Source organism: Pollicipes pollicipes, unplaced genomic scaffold, assembly GCF_011947565.3.
Source record: "Pollicipes pollicipes isolate AB1234 unplaced genomic scaffold, Ppol_2.1 Scaffold_3447;HRSCAF=4054_pilon_pilon_pilon, whole genome shotgun sequence".
Taxonomy (NCBI): Eukaryota; Metazoa; Arthropoda; class Thecostraca; order Pollicipedomorpha; family Pollicipedidae; genus Pollicipes; species Pollicipes pollicipes.
Window position 1 is genome coordinate 42,635,555 of NW_023596297.1, and position 19,280 is coordinate 42,654,834.

At 54.8% G+C, this 19,280-nt stretch overlaps 1 protein-coding gene across 1 annotated transcript; it reads right to left on the reverse strand.

Annotated features, from left to right (window-relative positions):
* Window positions 1-54: 54 nt before the first annotated feature.
* Window positions 55-17,835, reverse strand: LOC119091428 (ubiquitin carboxyl-terminal hydrolase 47-like). The gene is given in 24 exon segments (XM_037214216.1): window positions 55-1,464; window positions 1,810-2,074; window positions 2,494-2,602; window positions 3,064-3,179; window positions 3,700-3,837; window positions 4,478-4,596; window positions 4,856-4,988; window positions 5,339-5,616; window positions 5,935-6,058; window positions 6,722-7,150; window positions 7,343-7,522; window positions 8,181-8,311; window positions 8,314-8,335; window positions 8,711-8,911; window positions 9,467-9,632; window positions 10,034-10,059; window positions 10,061-10,228; window positions 11,030-11,151; window positions 11,664-11,838; window positions 12,160-12,335; window positions 12,535-12,594; window positions 12,638-12,809; window positions 13,381-13,606; window positions 17,804-17,835. Coding segments are annotated over 23 exon segments (3,771 nt in total). The 5' UTR covers window positions 13,594-13,606; window positions 17,804-17,835; the 3' UTR covers window positions 55-1,216.
* Window positions 17,836-19,280: the final 1,445 nt, after the last annotated feature.

Here is a 19,280-nt window from a genome sequence, read left to right on the forward strand (position 1 = left end):
AGAAGCCACAAAAATGCACATTTTTGCGGCCGGTCCCCACTGAAATAGACGAACGTCAGTCAACCGGTATATTAACAGAATACAAACAAAGAACAGGCCATTACGGCTCAACATGTTCTTTCTTTGGCGTCGAAACGGTGAACGCTGTGCTGCCTATTATCAAGCAGAATGGGCAAAGAGGAACAATCTAGCGCCAAAACTCGAGTCACTTTATTACAGATGCATCGCAGCAGGTGCCCATTCAGAGGCAAATTAGGCGAACGACAGAAAACTGAGCAGCGCCAGCCGACCGTTACGAAAGAAGCGCACGAGTCCCGGCGAAAGCGAACCACGTGGTCACTCATCGTAATTGAATTGATTTGTGTTAGACAGAGTGCGGCGATCGCTGCTGTGATTTCGCCCGTCATCCCAACATCCGCCGGCAGGCTAACAGCTGGCCCGCGGACACAGACACCACTGCCCCGAATGGGTCCCCGCCGGCAAGCTGATGGCTGGCCCGCGGACACAGACACCATTACCCCGAACGGGTCCCCGCCGGGAGCGTCGCCGCCAGCCCGGCGCCCTCGCATAACACGGACTGTTAACTGATAGCACACACAGAAGCCGAACCGGGCCGACCCGCCACGCATACCGTACTCAGATTGAGCCGACGCATGTTACGAATGCCACAATTCGGTCTGAACACGTGTCGGCGTCGGTCTCAGCCGGGGCCGCGAGTCGGCTGCGCAGGCAGCTTGATTGCCCTCGATAGACGGGTGGCCTGCTGGCGGCCGGCGGCGGACTGCGCGGCACGCGGCCGACCCGGCTGTCCCCCGTCCACTGCCCCGCCTCGCCCTGCAGCAGCTATCACACAGGCCGCCGCCGAGCCGACTGGCGCGGAGCACAGCCGCCGCCCTCCATCCGACCGGTGCCCACCGGACTAGCGGCGCGCTGTTTGTACACACTAAGGCAGAACAGCGCCCGGCGGGAGGGCACACTTCTCCGCGCACGGCTCACGGTCGGCCCGCGCAGGGTCGCGGCACACCCGGCGCCGTCAGCAGCACGTCCGCCGAGCCGTCCACGTCTGCCCGACCCCCGGACTGGCCGGCAGCACGGGATGCCGGCACAGCTACCCACCGGGTCCGCGACGCCAGTCCGCGCCACCCAGCCGATGCCGTCGCACATACCAAAGACAGACCACACACAGCCATCGGCCGGCCGGTCGGCCGCGACCGTTCTAGTCGCCGGCGGCTGGCTGAATGTCCACGTGGATTTTGAGGCCGCGTTCGCGGCGCGGCGCGGCCGCCGCCGAGCCGGAGGAGCCGAGCGCCGAGCCGAGCGCCGAACGCGCCTGCAGCCGAGCCGTCTCGCGCTGGCTGATCTCGCGCCGCTGCTGCTCGTTCAGCTCGGCCAGGGGCTCGGTGCCATCTTTGTAGTAGAGCACGTAGCCGTCCTCCAGGATGTTGAGCGGCCAGACATCCAGCGCTGCGACAAAGCCGGGGTCGGGGCGGCCGTCAGAGGGCGCCGCAGGTAGGTGGATACGCGAGCAGAGCCACAAAACCGGCGTCACAGCCCTCAAAGCTCTCCACAGCGGGCGGACGGGGGATAGTTTTTACCTATCATCAAACGGTGGAAGACGGAGACGCAATGAAAACTGCAGTCGCATGCGCTGAGTATACAACAATTATTCGAGGAACTGAATTTCTTGAGGACAGCACACCAGCCCCCTATCCCCACTGCCGCGTTTATTCCCAAATCGCTCGCAGATTTGGGAGCCCCACCCGCCTTTCGGAGACCGCCGAACCTTTTTTACCTCCCGCCAGCGCTCACCGGTGACATTCTGCAGCCAGTCAAGCTCGGTGGGCGCCAGCAGCGCGTTAAAGTCGTTGGGGAAGCTGCCGGGCGGCTTGGCCAGTCGGATGTTGTCGGGTGACAGGCTAGCGTGCTGGCCCAGCGCCCCAAGCAGGGCCGCCGCCGACGACTCCGGCAGCACCAGCTCGTGCATGTCGTCCAACTGGTAGGTACTGGGGTGGAAGCGGCGGCAGAAGAGCGCCAGCTGGCCGTGCCGTTGCACCTGCTCCGGCTCCGGCAGCTCCTGCCACCGCCGGCAGACGATCAGCGCCAGCCGGCTACATCCCCGCCACGGGCTCATGGGCTTACGAACCTAACGTGAAGTATACAGCAAACGGTACGAGCATTTCTCACTACATCGACCATAGCAGTTTGATCGGGAAAATATAAAACAGATCGTACATGTATTGATTAACGGGAACCACCTTTTATTCCAGCACGTGCCCAGTCATTGATAGAAACAATGACAGGAATGAAGATGAGTTTCATGCCTAATCTGGACATAATATGTTTCAAAACTCAGCAACAAAAGCCTGCAAAAAAATCACAGCAATCATGTCTTGTACCTCTTTGGTTGATAAAATTGCACACTGCTGAGTATCTTCAGAAGAAAACAAATGTTTACGACAGGCCTAGACATGGTCGACATGTGGCTATTACTACCTGAACGAAAATCTCCCAGTTGGGATACAGAGGAACTTCTTCATCAAACTTGTATGAATCTAGGTAAATCTTGCCGGGGTTCTTCCAGCTCTTCTTCCGCAGCCGGCATCTGAAGAGCGGACACATGGACCCGGTTGTTTACGCAATTGAGCTGCTTGAGCGTGGAAGGACATTACGACATGATGAACATGAAAGTCCTGGCCACCGACAGACGCTCATCGCACGACGAACAAGTCGCTGCCATCACTCCGGAAACCTTACCGGCCCGTGGTCAGACGTTTCAGAGCCAGAGGTTTCATTCCAGGTGATAATTCGAGCGCGAGTGGTCGATGATCGGCCATAAAGCGCTCTGACCTTCAACCTGACGCTGAAGAGCTTAGGGCTAATAACTCGCATCATTACCAAAACTACAGTGGATCGCAGGTATCTAAACATAATGGAGGCCTGCCGCCTGTATTGACAGACATTTTATCATCATACACAACGCATAGCATGGGCCAAGGGGAGACAGACGACGGGCGACAACGGATGCCATCCGACGGGGGCTGACCAACGGCAGGTGACAATCACCTGGACATGGGCACGTCAACGCCCAGCCGGGACTTCTGTTCGGCCAGGATCTCCTTCTTCGCTTGCTCGATGCTCATACCCTTGCGAAGAATCCACTCGAACATGAACTTGCTTGGCTGAGGGACACGGCATTTCCGTCAACTTGGGCAACAGCGGCATGCTCCATCCACCTCGTTCGCTCTGGTGATGGTGACGATTAGGATTTTGGGGCGCGCCGACTAATAAGTGCATTTCGCGCCCCTCTGTGGTGTGCATACGGCACTGCCGTCCCCAGGGTGAAGCACCCGTTTGTAACTATGACACACAAGACCAAGAGGGAGTGTTTCAGAAAACAAAAGAAACCAAAGAAATGATAAGCTACCTCACCCCAAATATAGGGTTACGTACGTGCTGACTATTTACACCCATAAACAAATAAACCGGCGTAAGTAAGCAAACGCGGACTTTTGTTGTAGGCCCCGACGACCATTCCCGCCGAGACCACACCCCTCTTCGAACCCGACCAACTGTTGTTTGACAACGAGCCGGCCGTTCCAGACCAGCACCAGTGCCAGTCAGCATGCGCCGCTATGGCGAGGAGGGGTTGCCGCAATACCAGTCCACCTTCCCGGCATCGGCCGGCCCGTCCAGTCTCACCTCCGTGGCATTGGGCTCCAGCTTGTAGACCTTGCCGCGCAGCTCTCCGTCCCGCAAGCGGCGCGACAGGCGCGCCACGAATGTTACATTGTCGCCGTGCGTCATCAGCTGGTCGTCCAGCCGCGTGCACTCGAACTCCTGCGTGATGGGAGGAGTCAGCAGCCGACAGAGGGGCGGCACGGGGTGACCGACGGGGGGGGGGGGGGCAGGGTTGGTCAGCAGCCGACAGAGGGGCGGCGCGAGGTAGCCGGCGGGTGGGGCAGGGTTGGTCAGCAGCCCACAGAGGGGCGGCGCGAGGTAGCCGGCGGGTGGGACAGGGTTGGTCAGCAGCCCACAGAGGGGCGGCGCGAGGTAGCCGGCGGGTGGGGCAGGGTTGGTCAGCAGCCGACAGAGGGGCGGCGCGAGGTAGCCGGCGGGTGGGGCAGGGTTGGTCAGCAGCCGACAGAGGGGCGGCGCGAGGTAGCCGGCGGGTGGGACAGGGTTGGTCAGCAGCCGACAGAGGGGCGGCGCGGGATTACCGGCCGGTGGTCAGCGTGGACCATAGTGGCCAAAGCGCGCCTCCCACACCAGATGCGACAGACAGCTCCGGATAGCTGGGTGTCTGCACAGTCCGCCCAGAATCATGGGGATAACTGATGATGACAAAAGTTTTTTAACAGTATAAGCTATCGTAAATGATGTAGTCCTTAAGAATTTATCATTAGCTACAAACGCCTGTACCCGTCATGTTATGCTGACACCCAACCATCATCAAGTGATACACATTTGGAGAGGGTACCTGGTTGCTGGTGTAGATCTTGAGTATTTTGAAGTAGTCGCGGTGCACATTGATTAATGCCTCAATTTCCCTCTTAAAGCCTCCTAAGGTGATGCGATTGTCTAGGCGGACGTCCCACACTGCGAAAAAAGAAGACTGCATGACGGAGGGCACTGCTGCACACTTCCGACTCACTCGGGCCCCGATCACTTCCACATGCCAATTTGCTTGGAACTTTGCTGAACATGGTCGTGGATAATGTTTGCCCTAAAAGTGCTCCCCTTCACATCCCCTGCACAGGCTTAGGATTCGAGCGGTGCTCGGCGGGCAGCCAGGCCGCACTTCGTTGCACGCCAGCAGAGCCAATCCCCTCCCCCCCCCCCCCCCCGCCCAACTCACGAAAGCCGTTTTCATGCGGCACAGACTTCTCGACGACGAAGTATCGCCTGACGTTGGCCGGCTCGGGCTCGGGCGCTGGCCCGGGGCCGTACACCGGCTCCGCGGCACCCTCCACTTCCACGCCCTTGTACCCCTGCGACGCAGAGTTAGACCGAGTTTGTCAGATGGTGGCAACCCGGTAAGCACTCCGGCAATGCGCACGCCCACATGAAACGCTGCGATTGCTGAAAGGTCACGACCACATTATACTGGTGTCGAACGGGGCAATAACTATCGCAAGCAAGCATGTGCTGCTCACACTCACAAATAATACATGATACCAATTTAGAGTCAGTCCGGATATGAAGGCGCGCAGTGACAGCTCATACACCAGCTTAGTTTGATCTTGCGGAGCCGACACCAGCCCCGGCGGCGAAGCTGATGTTCGTCAGCACACATGTAGGGCACAGGGCTGCGGGCAGCCGCCGGCGCTGGCGCGCACACCTCCTCCTGCGGCGAGAGCATGCTCTGGTAGTCGGAACCGGCCGGCGAGTTGCTGGGCGTGGCCGGGGGCGAGCTGGCGCGCCCCGTCGGCTGGCCGCCGATCAGGGTCCGCTCGCTGTCGGTGGCGCTGCTGTCCTCGGAGGCACTCTGATCGGAGCTGGCGCCGCCCAGCAGGTCGTCGGCCGCCGGCTCGGGACTGGCCGGCGGCGAGTCCGGCTCGGCGGCGGCCGCCAGCGCCGCCTCCTCCAGCGATGGAATGGCCAGTCTGTCCAGCGTCTCTGGCGGTGGCCGACGCGGCGTCAGGCGGCGGGCAAAACACGAGCGCGGGGTCAGATTTCGAAATATCGCGCGAAAAGACAATCTTTTGAACACGACCCAGGCCACGACGATAAAACTTTTGAATATGAACACCGACGAGCTTACTTGTTTCACATCAGCCAACACTAGAGCCAGGATAACCGTGGCACAGAGATGGAACAAAACTACAACGGCCGCATAAAACTTATACACGAGCAGCTGGTAACGAACTGACTCCTTCCATAGCAGCATTTAGAACTGTTTCAGACCACAGAGGCGAGACCAAGTGACCAGCTCACCTTGATCGGTGTTGGGCACGATCACCTGAAGACCGATCGTGTGCTCGAACCGATCGCACAATCGGAAGAACTCGGACGACGTAAACGGCACGTCCGCGTCCTCGGCGTCCTCCGACACGAATACCTGCCGTGGGGGGCCGGCAACCAATGGTCACAACAAAGTGCACTGGCAGACCGCCATGCGCGCGCGGCGGCGGGTGTGACACCACGAGAAATCACCGCTGCGGTATTTAACGGCTTTACGATAGAATGTTTGGATGTAAAGGTCAAGTGACGTCAGAGGACAGGACGGACCGTGTTGAACATTGCGGCGCATTAAATTTTCGCCACCAAATACTGCCACCGAATCGGAATTGCGTGATCGCATGATAAGGGGTCGGGGCTCGCACAACAAGCACTGTTTAGCGTGAGCTTTGATCCCAGAAATCCATTTATCCAAAGCGATTCGGAATAAATCTTTTCATAGAAAATATGTCGCAAAACATCACGGGCCTGCGGCGTTCGCTCGTGACGCGAATGCCCGTCCGCTAGCTGAATTACACGCTTGTTCTCGGGGATTTGCGAGCGCTGTTGTCCCAACCCGTCACTCCACGACCGCCGAGCTTCCACACATTACCAATGCAAACCTCCGTCCACTGACTCTGCTATTCCTTTTCAAGTGCTTGTCAGCTAGTGGCGCTGCGGTTTCCATGAAAACTCTCCCCAGCCACACCCTGCTGTTCCTGTGGAACTCCTCGTCACCTCTGGCCCTGCCACTGCTGTGGAAGCTCATTCCCCAGCCACTAACCCTGCTGTTCCTGTGGAAGCCCTCCAGCCTGAGCGAGCGTTCGGGGCTGAGCAGAGGCCGCAGATCGCCGCAATAGCGCGCCAGGCAGAGCCGCGCCGCCTCGGGCAGCGCCAGCGCCGCGCGCAGCTCCGCCACCGTCTGCGCCAGGTTGGCGCGCAGCGGAGTGGGTCCCGAGACGCGCCCCGTAGCCGCCGACACGCGCAGCACCTGCAGCGTCGTGTCGCCCGCCGCGTACACCTCGAACTCAGCGTCTGCCGCGCGCCAGTCCAGCATCAGGTCTAACTTGTAGGTGCTGCGTACACCTCCCATCACTTCCTCCATGGTGCGGCCGGCCTGCTGCTCCAGACTCCCTTCGATGGCGTCGTTCAGCTCATCGTATTTGACTAGACGACACCGCGACAGCGGTACGTGCTTGTCAAACTCGAGCATCTGGGGGCGGCAGGAGGAGGTGGGACATCCAGCAAGGAACGGACCAAGTTGCATAGAAAGGACCGAGATGATAACCCACACACAAGTATGAAGGGCCGGCTCAGCACGTGCAAAACTCGTTTGATGCTCTAGTGAAAATGATGGTCCACTGATGATCCACTCAAACCTGATGGTCCACTCAAGCCTGCGTACCTTCCAGCCCAGCTCAGTCGCGTCCTCCAGCAGCATGTCCTTGTGGACGTGGAACGCGGTGCTGACGGTGGTCTTGATGACCGGGTGCACACCGAACAGGGTCAGCTTGCACATGCTGCGCTCGCGCTCTTTGTTGGCGCGGTCCTCGTCCTCACCCTCACGCATGCGCGTCAACAGCTTCTGTGGCATGGCCAGACGGACGAGTCAAGCACGTAGCACGGCATCCCCTTCTCACGTCATATGCCTCCGCATGAACGCGTATTGCGCAGGGTGGGTAGCAATGGGCTGCAACAGCTTCCCTCAGTCAGCTCTTGCGGCTGAGGCGAGTTGGTGGTAACTGCTGCTAACACAGACTGGCAGAACATGGAGAGAAGAAGTAAAGCATCTTATATGACATGGACTGGAAAAAATAGTAAAATACATCACATGTTAGCATTGTTGTTTTTCAATCACAACTTAAATTTCTACATTGACAAAACTGCGCTACTACCATGGGCTGGCGAACAAAAACCCATGAGCGGTCTGATATGGTGACAAACAACATCTTTACACCAATCAGCAGACATATCCATTGCCCATCCCGTCATTTGTGAGAAAAATACTACTCGCGGTTTGGGAGTATGTCATGACCTAAACTCTAATAGCCTTGTGATTTTACTTTTTAATAAATATCTGTGTGCACTTAACGCCGGCACGCTTCGCGAAAATACAGCTGGAACAGGGAAGTACATCATTACAGGTACCAGACAGAGGAAACCTCAGGACAGGGAAGGCCAATGATCTGGTAGCCAGTACCGACACAGCGTAGGCGGCCGCGGCCTGGCCGAGTCAGACCCACCTGAATCCACTCCGGAAACTCGTCTTTTAGCAACGGCAGCTTGTTGTGCTCCTTATCGATACGTCGGTACATGAGCATATAGGCATTGGTGCTGGAAGAGTAGCTGCTAGTGCGCGTGCCGCCGCCGTAGTCCTCCGGATGTCATCCTGGGTCACCTGCAGCCAATCCAGGTCAGGGTAGGATCTGGATTGGATCCACCGCACGAGTACGCATCTTGCCATTCATGTAGGCTCAGTACGAAAGTCGGGGAGGAGGCTGCATGGCGTGCCTAACGTTTATATCGCGAGCTGTAGTACAGATTGTTACGGCATTAATTACATCGGAGTAATGACAACCAGACGTGCACGGGGAATTCCCAGCATTACTGGATTAAGCCCAATGCATCCCAAACATTCAAAGCACCCCTTCCCTCCCCCCCCCCCCCTATCAACTGCATTGTTCTAGCAAACACATTACAGTCCTGCAGTGCCATCTCTCGTCAACCAGACATCCAGAGGCCACCACCAGCGCCCCTCCGGAGCTCTACGCACCGGCGACACGGACTGGTCGTTAAAGCAGAACCACTCCTGCCTGGTGAAGTCCTTGATGTAGGCGTAGTAGTGGCCGCCGGACGCGCTGCCCGCGTGGATCATGATGGAGAACAGCTCGTACTCGTATGGGCCGCGCACCGCGTTCCGCCAGTTATTGGCACGCGTCTCGCTGTCCGTAGAGCAGTCGATACCCTCGTCCTCCTACAGCAACGGTCGGGCACAAGTGTCCGGTCACGGCGACGTGCAGACCAACCGCAACATTGCCTTCGGCGAGACGGACATACCGACGGCTGGGTGCATATATCGCACCGTGATCGTCGCCACTCACTGAACGGCGAATAACTAGTGCAAAGCAGCTTCAATGCGATCTACGAATCTTATAGCTCCCGCCAACCGCAACGTGACAGCGAAGAAAACACCTACGCCGATTATGTCCTGACACGACAGCGTATAATTTGAGCGTGTTGTGTTGTGCAAGTGTTTGAGCGTCACTTGACAGTAACCTGGCTCATCTAAGTCCAGGAAACCTCTGACGTCAGTCTTTCAACTCTCATCTTCTTCACCCTAAAAAGTTTGAGAGATTTGCGTGAATGGCATTCAGCTCAAAATCGGCGGATGCCTTGAGCACTGCCGCCGCAACATAGCACGACTGCCACCTCGAGACCAGCTGAACACGAAGCGCCACATATCCCTAATGGCGGCCCGATGCGGCTCAATGCCGCTGTCGGCCGGCGCGTGCGAGCCCTGCGCGCCCACCTGTCCCACGTCGCCCTCGGCGGCCACCGGCAGATGCGTGTCGTCCTCCAGGACGGCGCCGCTGTCCGTTGTGGACGTGTCGTCGCAGCGGCAACCGTCGCCACCGTCCGCCGCCGGCACGCGCTCCACGAAACTGTTCAGGTTCAGGATCTCCGGGAACGACACCCTGCCGGCGTCCCCGGGAGCACCGTCGGAGCACGCCCCAGCGGCTGCGTCCGTCACTCACCAACATGCCTCACAAACAATCGGTGACGCATCAGCCGCGCCATGCATCGGCAGGCGTCAGGCTAATCTGTGTGTCCTGTACGGCGGGAACTAGCTGGCCGATTCGCGCATCCTCGTCTCGCAGTATGCTGCATGTGGCTGAAATTTAGTCCCACTGAAAGACGTAAGTCCTCCAAGATCGCGTGTACTTAACAAAAAGAAAATCGAAATGAAGCTCACACACCATACATTGCACCAGGCAAGTTTCGAAACACGACACAAACCTGTGTTATGAATAGTGCGTCGAGTTTTCTTATTTTTGACTTGCATACGTTATCAACCATAAACAGCGGATTCACTGACCTGTCATTAAGTTTGATGCGGTGCAAACGTCTGATAGTCGAAGTCGAAACGTTTGAGGTGCAGTGTTAGCAGGTACGGAAACGTCTTGAACTTGAGACCTTTGTGCGCGTCACACTTGCGTGCGCAGTTGTCGCAATGATACTGATTGTTTCCGTCTAGAATTTCCGGCTTCACGAATCCGCGCAGCGCCTCTTCCTGGAAACAGGAACGGCCGCAGTTTAGGACAAACCACACTGACTTTCCGAATCAAACATAAGACGTAGAAAACCCTTCATGGAATTCGGGACTCCCAAAACGACCACGCAGTTTATAGATACTTTTGTTACAATATTTGGTGTACAAAAGTGCGCCCGCATCTGACGTCTGGGACATCTTTTCCATAATTCAACCACTAAATGCACAGGCCACCATTATGCTATCATTCGTACTCAAATCTACCTCGACAAAATAGATGTCTGGCTGGGATCATTCGTGCCTAAACGAAACCTACAATAAGCCATCTCCAGATGCATATGCATAGTTCAGCCTGTCCTATTACACCGGCGGCTATTTTAGCACACTGCCGGGGTGCCGGAAGTGCAGCGGTTAGGCTGGGCGTCTGGGAGACCGAAGGAACGCAGCTCGGTTTCCTGCGGCGACTGCTCCACCTGCCAGCTGAGTCTGTCGTAAACTCCCAATAGCCATCACCGCACGTCAATCAACGTGTGAACACATGGCAGGTGGCAGCTCGTTGTGTGGAAATGTCACTCCACAACAAAAGCGCGACTTGGGGATGGTCACAAGCTCCACGCCTATCAATTTCAGAGCTGTCTGCCGCGAATGATCCGGAAGGGCGAGGGGAGGAGCTCGAGGCGCCATCGGCACGAAGTGCCCGCGGGGCCTGCCCGGGACCGGCTACAATAGTGTGTGGGTGTGGGTGAGAGGGCGAGTTCCAGGCGTCCTCCGTGTGATGGGCGCCTGCCAGGCCCGGGCCGGGCTCGGGGACGGCACACTCACCACGCTGCTGAAGGCGGACGTGGCGCCGAACAGCCGGATCGGCAGCGGGATGTCCAGGTAGGTGTCGCCGCGCGCCTTCTCCGTGCCGCATTCCAAACACTTGACGTAGTCAATCATTTTGCCTGTCGTCATGCGCACCCACACCCGTCACTGGCAGCCAATTCATAGACAAAGCCACCGCCGGCTGCATGTCACTGCCGTCACCGGCGATCCTCAGCTGGGCTTCACATGCCAAAATAGGCTGCGCCAGATAGTTGCCTCGAACCTTGCCAGATGGATTTCAACATGGAATGTCTGGAGTGGGTACTATGCCTGTGTGTAGTATGTCTTGCACATGTACTGATGCTTAAGATATTAAAAATCACCTCAGTCTACCAAAGGTGAGCTAACATGTCTTCCACGTCATATCAACGTGGAAAGTGAAACTTAAGCATTTAAGTTTGGATTCGTCGAAGTTCGACGCATGCATTTCAATGAACATGTGATTCAAGTAACACGTAACTAACAGAAAGGCAAAGTGCAATATAAGCTGAGCCATGTTTGCCAACGCAATGAGCAGAGCAGTTCCCAAGGGCTTGCCCCCTTACCCCCGCGCTGGAACATTCGGCCAGGACGGCCGCCGTCCCTGACTGACCTTCGTAGAGGCGCGAGATGAGGTCGTGCTGCTCGGTATCCTTAAACTTGACCTCGAGCGCGTCAAACATGACGCGGCAGAGCTCCTGGATGTCGTGCTGCTGCCACGCCTCGCTGCTGTCCCAGCCGAACGAGTAGGTCAGCTCGGTGGTCTCCACCGCCAGACGGTCGGTGGTCTGTGGACGGCCCCGGTCACAAGACGGTGGCGCCGGCCGCCAAACGGCCTCACGCGGCCGACTGACGCAGAGGCGGCCGCGCACGGCTCCAGGGGACGCCCGAAACTCGAGCCTGATGGATCACAATCTAGCGCTCAATAAAGTTCAGCGCGTTTCCGTCCAACCAGTGCCAATGGTGGGAAGGCACACATCGCCAGATTCACAACTGAAGGCAAAAATAGCTGGTAGTATTACAAATATTAGCCCGACGTGCAATGTCAATATTATCAGTCGGTCCGGACTAAGTACTCTCCACACACTCTCGCCGTGCACAGGCCCCACCTGCATGTTGACAAACAACTTCTGCAGCTGGTATGGGATTGACTTGGCGGCGTCCTCGGAGGAGCCGTCATACTCCCAGCTGTACATGGCGTTCCTGAACTCGGGGGTCATGAAGAGGGTCTGCAGTAGCGAGTTCAGGTAGCAAGTCATCGCCTGGTTCACCAGGCCCACGTGACCTGCCGGCAAACGATGAACAGTCAGTCCCCGTGGCCCGCTGGTTAGCGAAGAGGCAGTTTAGGGCACTTAGCTGACCCACAGAAAGCGTACCTAGCATAAGCCACATCCACACCATACAGAACACGCCTCCCATAAACCACAAGCCCGTGACCGAGGAGACGCAACGTCCAAGAGTTCGCCGCCCCTTCTGGCACGCACCCGTCTCGTTGCTCTTGATCAGGCCGCTGGCGTACGTGTAGGGGGGTGGCTCATGGGCGGGCCGGCGGCGCGTCGGCGCCTCCGTCTGCGCCGCCGGCCGCTGCCGGCGCCACGGGCGAGGTGCGTCCGGCGTGGTCGCCGCTGTCGAGGCCGCGCGCCGGCCGCGGCTTGCGGCGCGGCCTGGCGTCCGTGATGATCAAGTTGTTTCGCGACTGGCCACCCGTGTCCAGGCCCACCTCCATCACCGTGTAGTTCAGGTAGTCGTTCAGGATCAGCTGCCGCGGCGCAGTGCGGAGCGTGAGGCACGTGTCGCTCCACCGTACGGAGGTGCCGCCGGCTGGGGCTGGCCAGCGGCCAGCGGTGTGACGTTGGCCGCCAGAGCAGCGCGTGACGTCACAGCTGCCAGGACAGCTCATCTTTTGGTTGGCGAGTACTAACACCCGCGCCAAAACGCCCGTGAAAAACGCAGGGAATGTGGGAGGCCTGACAGTGCGGTCCAAGATCGACGTATTACCATACGTGGGCAGCGCAGGATAAAGTTGTAAGCCTCGCTGACATCTCACCAAATCAGCCTGATGCCTGGGAACAGCAAAACGTGTCCGTGTGGAAAACACGTGCATAGGGACGGGTGCAAGGTACAGCCCGAGCGCGACGGCATCTTATACATGCTCCAAAGCATACTTGAAAACACAAGACATAACGACACGAACAGAATCCTCCTGTGCCCGTTGGAACACAAAGACGCGCGGTGAGAACCGGCCCGTTCTGACAGCGTGCGGGCGAGACGGCCTCTCACCGCTGGCCGGTGACACATCGGCGACGGGCACCGGTGCTCCCGCCACTCACCGCCTCGCCGCCGGCCGCCACCTGCTGCGAGATGAGGAACTCGTCCGGCGCGTACTTGGTCTGACGCGATACCTCGTCCACAAGCGTAGCCACCTTGGCCGTGCCGGCCAGGTCGATGGTCATCTTGCCGGCCAGGCAGCCCCGTGACGTCATGTCGCGCACGAAGCAGCGCGCCCAGGCGACGGGCGCGTCGTCGGCGGGCGCCTCAGGCATGGTGCCGGAGGCTCTGGAGGGAGCGGCACGCTAGTCAGCGGAAGCCGGCCGGCGCCTCAGGCATGGTGCCGGGAGGCTCTGGGGGGGAGCGGCACGCTAGTCAGCGGAAGCCGGCCGGCGCCTCAGGCACGGTGCCGGAGGCTCTGGGGGGAGCAGCGCGCTAGTCAGCCGAGGCACGGCCACCGACCGGGCCTGTGCCACGCGACAATGTAGCCATCGCCAAGCAACCAGGGCAGCCAAGAATAACAGCTCATGCCGATACGAGGGTGCAAAATCCCGTCGAAATGTGATCCAGAAATAACCGTACACGAAGTATTTAACACGAATGCCAGCAATTCAAAGTCTTTTGTCGGCGGCCAGTTAAGGGTATGGCGACAATGCCCAACATTCGCCACAGGGACATTGGATGCTGATGGCGCGGCTGGTCAGAGTGGCATCACTGTAGGGTCGGACAGCAGGAGCGCGGCCTACCAGCGCTCATGACTCACACAGCGGGCGGCCGCGTCAGCAGCGGTTGCGGCGGCCCGCAGCTGTCAGCCGTGGCCGCGCCGTGACAAACTGCCGCGGCGAAGCCCGAATCTGCTATTTCCAACGTGTATACTTTATAATCCTTGCAATGCATTAATTTGTCAAAACGCTCGCGTAATACATGCTACAAAGGTTTCAAAAATTTTATCCAGAGAAAAATATGCAAACATTTATATCATGCATAGGGCCTGTTATCCCGCAAATTCAACGAAGCGTTATATTATGACTTTGATTTCACGATTTTCTACACAGACGTTTAACACCGCAGCTCTCTTCTGAGCGCGCTCTGGCTTTGGGAAACGGAGTATCTCATGGTCTTTAGTGACGTACTGGTTCAAACTTCAGCTGAGACGCTTCTTGATAGTTGTGACCTTTGCCTCCCCTGTCCCATTCATGAATGTTTATTTGTATCACGTCATTCATACCAGTAGAGTTACAACTTTTAAGCCCGCTGCCCCGCAACGTGCGGGTTATGACAGCTCAAAAGTGGCATCTCTAATCCGCAACAACTGATAACGGCCTAAGCAGACTCTGTCGTCGTCCTGACAACGGCAATCGTAACAACTGCTGCTGTTGTGGACCCGGGCTCAACTCTGGGGCTACCAAGAAAGGAAGAAGAGTAGGGCTGTGAAGGAATGTTAACAGTGTCACTGCGTTAACTCAAACATAGAAAACTATCCATATCATATCTCGATGGTGCTGCAGTGGCACTACCCAGTGCTATCACTAGATGTAACTGAGCCTGAGGTTTCATTAGGGTATGTTTTTGAAATGCAACATAAAGATGGGGGCACTCCATTTAACATCTGCTGAAGTTCAAGTGAGTTAACATTCATTTAAAAATTTTGCATTTCCCAAAACTAACTTCTGATATCTTGTTGCAGACACGTACACACTCCGTGCTCAGTTTTTGCAATGATGACAGGAGGCAAACAGTCAAAACTGCCACTCTGATTTGATAAAGCAAGTGCCCCCTGAAAACAGCACATCAGATGGAGAGTCACGTGGGGGAGAAGCATTTCTTTCCATCACTCCGCAACAGCCTGTCGCAACAACTTGTTGGCATGTAGACATTCGCCAGAAACTTTCCCTAGTGTCTCCCACAAGGAAGCCAGGGCTTATTCTGCACATGATAGGACATGTGAGAAAACGGAGACATGCTCCTGGAGACGCATGCTCCTAGAGTGGATGTGAGTCCGGAAGTAACTGATGTTGATGATCCTGAAGCAGCACTGTTGCCTTGGAGGCAGACAACAGTTCAGGCACATCCAGGATCAACTCCCCTAATTCCCACTTTATGGCCAAGGTCATCAGGAAAAAACAGCAAAACTCCCCTGTCATGATGGATGTGTGAGGTAGCATTGACCTGTAGCTGACTTAAGGGCATAGTTCCTATGAGTGTTGAGTTAGAATGAGTGTTCTTAACTCCAACAACACTATCACATTGCCTGGTCACAGGCCCTTTGATTCTTGACGTGCTACTGCCGTGGCAGTTGACATGTGACCAGGACAGTGACATCCTGCTGGCTGGGAAAAAATAGAAAGGTCTACTGCATTCTGGCTCAAAATGTAAACAAGAAATATATGATGACCGTAATGTGTATGTTTTACTTTGTTTGGTGTGAAAAACATGGCAGTGTACTCAGATCTCTTCCTTCAAAATTGGTGAGGTGAGGTGAGGTGAGGTGAGGTGAGGTGAGGTGAGGTGAGGTGAGGGTGAGGTGAGGTGAGGTGAGGTGAGGTGAGGTGAGGTGAGGTGAGGTGCTTGGTGAGGCTTAAATGCAGCCAAATATGATTCTCACAAATGGAGGATACTTGCTTTGATGGCAAGCATGCACCACATATAATATTTAAGGAAAACTCTGAACTGTTGGCATATTTTTAAAAGACTTTCAATTCAGGGATACTTGAATGTATCAGGATTGAGCCTATCAAAATCCTGTGACCCTAATCCTGTGAAAAAAGCTGAGATTATCAACAATAATAATGATCTGCACTGCTGCCTGCACAATTATCTGCTTTCTCCTCCCACAGATGCACTTCTCTCCAAAAAGCCAAGGTTTTCAGCATGTGTGAAGGCTGGCCTGGGCCTAAAAATTTCATTACATTTCAAGTAAGACATACTTGGCTGGGAAAATTGTGTGTAATCATACTTTTGAAGACTTTATTTCATGGAACCTAACGTCAACTTGCACAGTGTAAATGCTATAATTCCTTAAAACAAGTAAATGACATGGCAATCATTTAACTTAACATGCCAGTTGTCAACAGCAAATGTAGCAGCAGATTTTGTCAATGTAGCACTACCATGGCACACTGGATTACTAAAAACTGTGTTAATGTGCAGCAAAGTGTGATATATCTTGATGGATATATCTAACACCAAGTTGGGCAGCCCATGTACCACATGAGAACTTTTCAGTGATACTGCAGCAAAGAAATGGCAATAAAACAATAATAAAAAATGTTTAATAAATACAACAAATAGGCATGAGCTAAGGGTAGATAAAATATGCCTATCAATTGCAATGAACTCTCTTTTATGGATAGCGGCTTGGATTCACATCACAATATCATTACTTATGCAATAATTATTCCATACAATCAGGAGATGTGGATGAATTTTTAAAGCATGGGCCATGTATGTTCCTTAAGGACCACATGAACAGAAAGTGGTATATTAGTAATTACCATCCAGTCATATTTCAACAGTAGTTACTTGCAAGTAGCCATCATATTACTGTTTTTCTCAGATATAGGAAATACAACACTGACAACATGAGAACATCTGATTTCACCAGATGCAGGTTTTGGGTATCTGTAGGGAACCAATTTGTCTTCTATCCATCAAATCTATCTATCTCTCAAATTGTGGGTGTATATGTACTACACCACAAACATTCCAATCTATACCATAGCACAAAAATATAAAGGTAATGTTCACAGCAGGCCATGCTTTCGTTCACAGCTTCCTAGCTTTCATGATAACTGTGCACACCATTCACTATAGCATACTATATGCATGTTACCTTATGATAAACCTCAGGTTACACTGTGTGTAGCATGTGACACAAATTTTACCTGTTGTTGAGGCATAACTTGACTTGGGTTATAAATGTAACAGTTGCATCATATCTGTCTCAATTTGGACAAGTAACAGATAAACTCTGCAGTCTTGTGAATGTTCTACATATGATGACACAAATTCTAAGGGTCTGGGCCACTGCAAACCCCAACCGTGAAAATTCATGGGAGTATGGCACCATAAATGGTATTGACCAAATAGATTGCTATCTGGGTCACTATGAACACCCCTACTCCCATTCACCTAGCAGCAAACGAGCAATTCAATTCTGGCCAATCAGTAGTTGAGCAATTGATAACAAAATCACATCAAGATCCATTCATAAGGTTTAGCAGCCTAATCTGACTTTTTAAACATAGGTGAAAAACCTTCACCTTTTCATAGGCGCCACACATCAAGTTCTTCTCATGTCACCATTATAAGCATATGCTCATGTTTGGCATTATATAAAGCATATAAACTAGCGCAGATCGGGGAACTCACAAATATGCCAGCTAATTGGGTGCAGGGGTAATATCGACAGCAGACTGAGACACAAAGGTAGGTACATTCATGCTCAAGCATATAGTTTGTCTGAACACAACGCAATCAACCTACCACAGCTGAAGCCGCAATGAGCACTCTTCTTATAGAATAGTTTATATAAAATTATGTCTTAAAACCGTTTCGTCCGCAGTTTCCTGCCATCACGCTCTCTGGGTCAGCCAACATAACCAATCAACATCGAAGCGCAGAGTTGGTGACTGGTGCGTCACTATGTCAACAGCATTCTGCTATCAAATTACTTTCGTCGATAAATGACCGCGCTTCATCACTTTATATTTTATAAAATGACAGCGACAGCTCGTTTCCATACCGTTGTATGGAAACGATCTATCCGATAATAATATGCCTCGTAAGTTCCAGCGGCAGCGTAATATTTTGTGTTTTACAGGCTTGGGTGCCACAAAATGGAAGCGCATTTCCATCCATTATTCCGTCTCCGATACCCATTTCCGCATGCCGCACAAGCAGAAGATGAGCGGGCGACACCGGCGATTCCAGTATTTCTGGCTGGGACGTCCATAAATTGCGTTACGCATTGTTGACCACCTTAAACCTCCTGGTTACGCACTGGTGACAACTCTTGGTGAAAAGCCCTGATCTACACTATCGGTGGTGCATACGCTACGCTGCGTCAGTGTTGCATCCCAAAATTATGACGTGTCCGTTTGACCCTAATTGAGCTAGACGTGCCAGGAAAGGACAGACGCGTTCCTCGTTTCTCTAGAAGAATCTGGAGGGCTTAAGTGTTAAACCGTTTTAAAATGACTGGCAAAATTCGCAACCATAGCTGTGCGTAACGTTACGCTGGCCATCCCCACACCCATTTCATGCATTTCGGTCACGTTCCATCAAAAGCTGCCGCACCGCGCGTGACATAATATATGGACGGTCCCATGTGTTCTTTCCACTCAAAGGCAAATGTGACATGTTTTCCCCTTGAAATTCGCAGTGGGAAGGACGATAGCCCTCTCTGTACGTCCGTTTTGCGGTCTGGTTGGGCGACCCTAGTTATAATGGTTAAAGCCGAGTGGGGGCACAGAGCGTATTTTGCCTCCCCTTTAAATAAACCCTCGTCAGAGCTAGGTCAGACACAGTGAACAGCAAGACCCGTGCGACTTCCGAAAGCATGGAGAGCTCCTGATAAATACACAGCGTAGTCCTGCACGGCTCATCGCACCTCCTCCGCCGAGGCCGGCAGCACATGCTCACCTGAGGCCGACGGTCGCCAGGGCCGCGACTCGGGTCAGTCAGCTCGGCACCGGTGCCGGGATCACCGCCGCGGCCCGCCAGCTCCGCGCAAAGGAAAGGCCACGCTCGGGCCGTCGAACACCTGCGCCGCGCCCGGCGCGCAGCCGGGTATTTCGGGAAACTAGGCTTCGTGAGCGGGCGGCGGCGGCTGCCAAAATCCTCCCACCTCCCGACGTCAGCAGTGGCGGGCATCTGCGGCGAGATGGCAGCAGCGCGACCGGCCCGGCCACGCGCTCGAGCACCGGCACCAGTATCTGCTGAGCCGGCCGGCCGCCGGCGT